At 36.9% G+C, this 7,477-nt stretch overlaps 1 protein-coding gene and 1 long non-coding RNA gene across 4 annotated transcripts in view; one reads left to right on the top strand and one right to left on the bottom strand.

Moving 5' to 3' along the window:
• Nucleotides 1-4,758: 4,758 nt before the first annotated feature.
• LOC137501950 (uncharacterized) lies at nucleotides 4,759-5,386 on the bottom strand. Its single transcript, XR_011018689.1, has 3 exons — nucleotides 5,236-5,386; nucleotides 4,937-5,144; nucleotides 4,759-4,843 (listed from the first exon to the last, which is right to left on the bottom strand). It is a non-coding gene; the product is annotated as an uncharacterized lncRNA (long non-coding RNA).
• A 173-nt stretch (nucleotides 5,387-5,559) lies between these two features.
• temp (protein prenyltransferase alpha subunit repeat-containing protein tempura) overlaps nucleotides 5,560-7,477 on the top strand; it is a 97,680-nt gene continuing 95,762 nt past the window's right edge. For 2 of the 3 annotated variants that reach the window (XM_067137933.2, XM_068225552.1), the window contains exon 1: nucleotides 5,560-5,745. In XM_067137933.2, coding sequence (XP_066994034.2) covers nucleotides 5,669-5,745 — 77 coding nt within the window. In that variant the 5' untranslated portion in view covers nucleotides 5,560-5,668. Of the gene's footprint in view, nucleotides 5,753-7,477 lie in introns of all 3 variants that reach the window. The other variant, XM_067137934.2, reaches the window with a different exon arrangement.

Here is a 7,477-nt window from a genome sequence, read left to right as displayed (position 1 = left end):
ATACCATACTGCAGGCTTTCGGCACTATCTGCCATTAAGACCAAGTCATCAGCATAGGCTAGACTGCTTAGGCCTACTAAATTTCCACCTAACTGAATCCCTCCCTGCAATTTTATACCTTTCAGCAGATGATCCATGTAAACTACGAACAGCAAAGGTGAAAGATTACAGCCTTGTCTAACCCCTGTATGTACCCTGAACCAAGAACTCATTCTACCATCAATTCTCACTGAAGCCCAATTGTCAACATAAATGCCTTTGATTGATTTGAATAATCTACCTTTAATTCCATAGTCCTCCATTATGGCGAACATCTTTTCACTCGGTACCCAGTCATGTGCTTTCTGTAGATCTATGAAATATAAACAAAACTGCCTATTCCTCTCGTAGCATTTTTCAAGTAACTGGCACATACTGAAAAACTGATCCTGACAGCCCATCTGTGGTCTGAAACCACACTGGTTTTCATCCAACTTCCTCTCAACAACTGATCGCACCCTCCCTTCCAAGATGCCAGTGAATACTTTGCCTGGTATACGAATCAATGAGATACCTCGATAGTTGTTGTGATGTAATGAAATAAAATAACCATACCTTAAATACTATATAACTATATGGACTTCAAGTGAGATAAAATAAGGTACATACAACACTCACAAATATTACACTTTCAATGATATTTACATCATATAAAATAATGTACACATGACTAGGCCTAATATTTTACTGGTCAGAACACACAAAATACATTCTAATTAAATATATTTCACTATGTGTGTCGCATACCAGTAGACAAAGAATTCATTTATCCCTATTGTCCAGAAAACAATACCAGTTGGGTAAAATGTTGGCAAATTTGAGAGGGATGCATTTGATCATTGTAGTTTCTACAAAAGTGGTGAAACCTTATGGTCAAATATTTGTTGGCAATTGCTTCAATTAGCAATGGGAAATGATTAGTTTCAAGTTCCTGGTCAAGAAAATGGCTTTTAATATCCTCAAAAATGTCAGTTCCTATGCACTCTTGTAACACTTTACAAACCAGATGCTTAACCTTAAATGAACTCTGGGCAGAAGGAACTTTAACATCCCTAATACTCATACTTTGCCTGAATGCAATTTCACAAATTTTACAAATTTTGTAAAACTTTCTTGATGGTTTCACTAAACCACCCCTAAATTTGACTGAAATAAGGCCATTTAACTTGTCACTAGTGTCTATAAGGATGCTGAGACATTCTGGACATGGAATCTTACTTTCTAAACTCCTGACTACAAGCCCTTCAATGTACTCAGAGATGTCCCATCTTATGTCATTGTAGTTTGTTTTTCCAGGTAATACAATATAGTCATGATCCAGAAGGCAATGTTGAAGAGATGTTTGGGACAATACCTCAGATGAATACTCTAGCATTTTTGCTTTAGGGAATGATGCATTTTTCACATCCTCAGGTGACTTGCTCTGAGCAGTCAAAATACTGATTTTTGTCCAGTGGGAGAGCGTTGCCATTTCTGGATTCATGTAACTCAGAACTAATTAATATTTTCTTCAATGCAGCAGTGAATTGCCTAATAGCGGGTTTATTATTATGTGCACCCTGAGATCTAAACCAAGCAGTCTCTCAAGATGGTCTTGACTTACTTTATACAAAGGAAAATACTTCAGTGGAAAGTTTTCTGATGAGTACCCTACAAAGGTATCGTACATTGAAATGGTGCTCTCAATATCAATTAGAAACCCCAAAAATCCTGTCTTTCTGGTAGATAAGTACACGGGCTTGTCACTGAATCCCTGCTGTAGCTGCATAATGTACTGTTTGGCCCTCAAAAGAAAATCTTTGATTTCAGAAATATTCTGTAAATTCAGAGCTTTCTTAAAGTATTTATCCCTTATACTCCTAGAATTTAGAACATCAAAGAGAATGTTAAATATCTGTATAAATTCTGCTGTAGCCTCACAACCCTGGAAACCTTCAATATGTTTACTTGAACAATACAGTACAGCATCACTAAGAGACTGACTTAAAACTTGTGCAGCTAATTTGACCTTCATTTTCATTTTCCTATAATGTATGTGTGAATTCCTGACTTTGTTCTCTAGATGCATACTTCCTTTTGTTGCAACTCGTCCAACATCTCAATAAAATTCCACTCTATTACCTCACCTGACCCATTACATAACCAATTTCAACATGTGGCAGCATCCAGAAAAAAATAAACTGGCTGTTTGGTAACTGGGTGGAGGAAATGAGTAACCATGTTACTTACATCTAAGTTGCAACCCAGGTTTTCAGCTGAAGCAATATTTGTTGCAGCACCATCACAAGTCAATGAAGTCACTGTCACACCAGAATCATGCAGCAATGTCAAACACTGTTCTGTAAGAGCACCTATTTGTGCAGCTTTTATGTCATGCACAAAGGATACTTTGGATAAAGTATGGATTAGGTGGTTTTTAAATTAATTTGTTGATTGCAAGGTGCAGCTAAAAATAATGTAACATTTTCATAAAGACCCATTTTAGAGAAAGAATATTTATATACCGTAGATACCATATACAGTACACATCCACAAAGAATATCACACACAATAAAAATATACAAAGTCTGTAGGCCTATAAATAAATACAAGTCAATAATAAAAATATCTTGGAAGAGCAGTATGAGGTAAATAGGCCTAATTATTACAGAATTGTTAAGCCAAGTAAATCATATCAAAAAATAGATAAATATTTTTTCATTAGTACATTTGATGAAATTAATTCATCTCAAGGAGTAGGCTATTTTGTAATGTAATGGAATAACCGTACCTTAAATAACTATATAGCTATATGGACAACAAGTGCGATAAAATAAGGTACATAAAACACCCACAAAAATAACACTTTTAATGACATTCACATTATATAAAATAATGTGCACATGACTAGGCCTAATATTTTAGTAGTCAGAACACACAAAATACCTACATTCTGATTAAGTATATTTCAGTATGTGTGTCGCATACCAGTAGACAAGGAATTCATTTTTTTCCTATTGTCCAGAAAACAATATCAGTTTGGTGAAATGTTGGCGAATTTGAGAGGGATGCATTTGATCATTGTAGTTTCTACAAAAGTGGTGAAACCTTATGGTCAAATATTTGTTGGCAATTGCTTCAATTAACAATGGGAAATGATTAGTTTCAAGTTCCTGGTCAAGAAAATGGCTTTTAATATCCTCAAAAATGTTAGTTCCTATGCACTCTTGTAACACTTTACAAACCAGATGCTTGACCTTAAATGAACTCTGAGCAGAAGGAACTTTAATATCCCTAATACTCATACTTTGCCTGAACGCAATTTCACAAAATTTACAAATTTTGCAAACATCTCGTGATGGTTTCACTAAACCACCCCTAAATTTGACTGAAATAAGGCCATTTAACTTGTCACTATTGTCTATAAGGATGCTGAGACATTCTGGACATAGAATCTTACTTTCTAAACTCCTGACTACAAACCCTGCAATGTACTCAGAGATGTCCCATGTCATGTCATTGTAGTTTGTTTTTCCAGGTAATGCAATATAGTCATGATCCAGAAGGCAATGTTGAGGAGATGTTTGGGACAATACCTCAGATGAATACTCTAGCATTCTTGCTTTAGGGAATGATGCATTTTTCACATCCTCAGGTGACTTGCTCTGAGCAGTCAAAATACTGATTTTTGTCCAGTGGGAGAGCGTTGCCATTTCTGGATTCATGTAACTCAGAACTAATTAATATTTTCTTCAATGCAGCAGTGAATTGCCTAACAGCGGGTTTATTATTATGTGCACCCTGAGATCTAAACTAAGCAGTCTCTCAAGATGGTCTTGACTTACTTTATACAAAGGAAAATACTTCAGTGGAAAGTTTTCTGATGAGTACCCTACAAAGGCATCGTACATTGAAATGGTGCTCTCAATATCAATTAGAAACCCCAAAAATCCTGTCTTTCTGGTGGATAAGTACATGGGCTTGTTACTGAATCCCTCCTGTAGCTGCATAATATACTGTTTGGCCCTCAAAAGGAAATCTTTGATTTCAGAAATATTCTGTAAATTCACAGCTTTTATGCCGTGCACAAAAAAGTATCCTAAAGGAATCTTCCAGGAATTGTTCACAAATACTAAGTGAAAAACTAAGGCTTCTGAAGCTAATGGTGCTGTGTCATCTTCATTATTAATCCCAACATTTACAGGCCCATGAAATTTGTTGCCATCCCATTCCAAATGTTTCCTTATAGCCATGGAATCAAATAAAAGGGCACAAATCTTAGTGCCTGTGTATGATTTAAGTACCTGAAAAGCTTCAGCACAGAACCCAGGATTAGCATCTACACTTTGATACCATCGAGATAATGTTCTAGGGTGTGGAAGACAAGTGTCAAAAGTGTTTCTCACAAATGAATATGCCTTTGGAGAAAGAAAGTGAAGAGTAATGGCAAATGCTTTTAACTTCTCATCATACAACTTTTGCACTTTGTTACATGAAGCCTTATCTTGTTGTCGTTTATACAAACACAATGAGGTATCTGACAAACCACTTAACATTTCACAGTACTCATTATTTATCAGAGCCTTCTTTTAAAGACTATCTACAACAGTACTTAATTCAGCCACCTTTTTCTTCATTCGCCTCTTTTTCTGGTGCAATAATTTTATTTTCTTTCTGTACGCAATTTCTTTGGTTTTCATATGATCTATTTGAGCACTAAAACACGTTTCTGCACTTTTTCCACAACAGGTACTTCCTGGACAGCTGTAGAGGAGTCTAATGAAGGCATTTCCACAGTCTTTATGATTTTAAGGACCCTTCTCTCCTGTAAAATAAATTTAAGAAATAGTAGGCTTACTCTATAAATATGTATTTCGACATATTTCTCAATCAAATGCTAAAATGAAGAGAAACTAACCTTTGATTGTATTTGTAGGTACTTTGGGAAAGCAGCAAACACAGATGGCACAGCCCATTCCCTCAGTCTTACGACACACAATGAAGTACGATCAAAATCACGTTCAGTAAAGTGAGCTGAACATATAGTGCTGAAAGGTGTGGGGGACCAATTTTCCCTTCGTATAGCTCTTATCCATTTCTTCCGTCGTTCATTATCTTTAGGAAAACTGTAAATGATAAAGGGGCTTCTTAACCTATACTGCATGTGCAAGGGGAAAACAATTCGGCACTGAATATTCGCAAAAACTTATTGCTTACCTGTGAAAAGTTATCCCTGGTATTTTCTTTGAAGCTCTGTTTGCACATCCATACGCTACACAAGTCGGCATTTTAAAACCATAACACAAACTTCCTTTATTTACTTCACACGTGGTGCACTGTTCACTTAGTTACACTAACTGGTCTCCAATGTTTTGGTACAAACAACATGGCGGCCGCTTTTGTCCACTGACTTCAACTCAGACGTCACATTGCCATTTCTATGTTATTCTGTGCTCGGTTGTAGTGACTGGGCAAAAGTTGGAGAGCCAACACCCCGCCCCAACTTCCTTTCCATTGTAGTAGTAGAAGTAGGATAAGAAGAAGAAGAAAGAAGGTTATGAAGAACAGAAGAGGTGCGGTGTGATGGTGAATTGAACGTGATCGAATGAATTTGTGTAATTTTCGGGGGGGTGGGGGCTGATAAAAAATAATGCAAGACGATCCTTTTCCTGCAGCCGAAAGGATATTGGCAGACATTGAAACCGTTTTCAAAAAGGACCCAGAACTGTTAGTTGTATGATTATTTTGCATTTTTTTTTAGAGATTGATGGTTTATTTGAGAGTGATTTGCTATGATAAGAAAATTTTGTAGTATTTTAATTATCTTACATATGAGAAGAGTATGTGTATGTCTTGGATCAATGATAAAGTGCTTTTTATCCGACATTGTGTAAAGAAAGTCAAGATTCACATTGAGGTTACTGAGCACGTATTTTGTTCACATTTATAGTGTTCTTAAATAGCATTTTAATTATATTTGCTGTGCATTAGTGGATGTACCGCAGTAGCTCAAACTTCTGTTGGGATTTTATCGGATTTGCAGTCAGAGGAAGTGGCATATACAAAGAGGTCATTCAGTAATTAACATGAAATGTTGTACGTGCTGGTGTAGCCTATAGGGGGAAGTTACATTTCGTGCATATTGGAGTGTTTTTGAGAAGTATATGTTCCAATTAATATTGAAAGAAATACATTAAAGTTGACCTGCATATTAGTGAAATTCTCTAATAGTTGCCGCTTCTGTAGCCCAAACAAACTGAATGCGTAGTCCCTGATGTTGTTGATACGAATCTCGAGAAAACAAAAGTTATGAAGGTATTTGTTTATAAATGGCACTTGCTTCTGGTACCGGTAGTGGAATACATGGATGTAGCCTAAAGATCTGGGTGCCTGGATGTTTTTTTTACGAAGTTATATTCAAGATGCTATTGAGCAGGGGAGTGATTTGTGCATTGGCTTAGCTGCTGGCTTTGCACACAGATTACCGAAGTTCGACCCCTAGAGTGGGATTTTCACTTGTTAGACCATGAGGCATCTTGCATTACATGCATGGCCAAAACCCAGATTGATCAGAGGTACCTTTAAAGATGACCGTGCAGTTAGGAGCGTGCAGTTGTGAGCTTGCATCCGGGAGATAGTGGGTTCGAACCCCACTGTCGGCAGCCCTTAATACAGTTTTCCGCGGTTTCCTGTTTTCACACCAGGCAAATGCTTGGGCTGTTCCTTAATTAAGGCCACAGCTGTTTCCTTCCCATTTCTAGGCCTTTCCAGTCCCATTGTCGCCATAAGACCTATTTGTGTTGGTGCGACGTAAAACAAATAGTAAGTAACTAAATATGTTGAGGGATATTTGTCCAGCTCTTTTGCTGAATGTTCAGTGTAGGAGCTTTCATTTCAGATGGTCCTGGGTTTCATGATTATGCTTATTATTTAAAGGGACTGAGAACTAAACATACATACATATCATCTAGGTCGTCGACCCTGGTCCTGTGTTTGACTCCTTGCCAGATATTTTAGTCATGTGAGGTTAATTATTCTGGCTGGGAGACTGACTGCTATTTAGCCTACCCTCCTCTTCATTTACACACTATCAGCTACCACAGAAACATGCAATATTGAAACATTACTCTAGATACGGTTGATATAAGGACTTCTAGCCATGAAAATGGGCTAACTAGATGTATTATCGGCACACTTTTTAGCGATAGATTTGTGACGAGGGTTAGGAGTAAGGAGGGAGCTCTCCTGGTTCCGGTAATACTGAATGGGATTGAAATCTGAATTGAATAGATAATATGATCGATCGATATAAATTTTCTAAACCTTTATTATCTTAAGCCAACAACTGTGTCACACACACACATTATATAACATTTCTCAATGCGAATATTGTTCCTAGCATGAATTCTATAGTTTGGCTTTGCTGTGTAAACAACAACAGTACTAGTACATAAAGTGT

This window comes from Anabrus simplex, chromosome 1 (genome assembly GCF_040414725.1).
Source record: "Anabrus simplex isolate iqAnaSimp1 chromosome 1, ASM4041472v1, whole genome shotgun sequence".
Lineage (NCBI taxonomy): Eukaryota > Metazoa > Arthropoda > Insecta > Orthoptera > Tettigoniidae > Anabrus > Anabrus simplex.
This window is presented reverse-complemented; position numbering and strand designations above follow the sequence as displayed.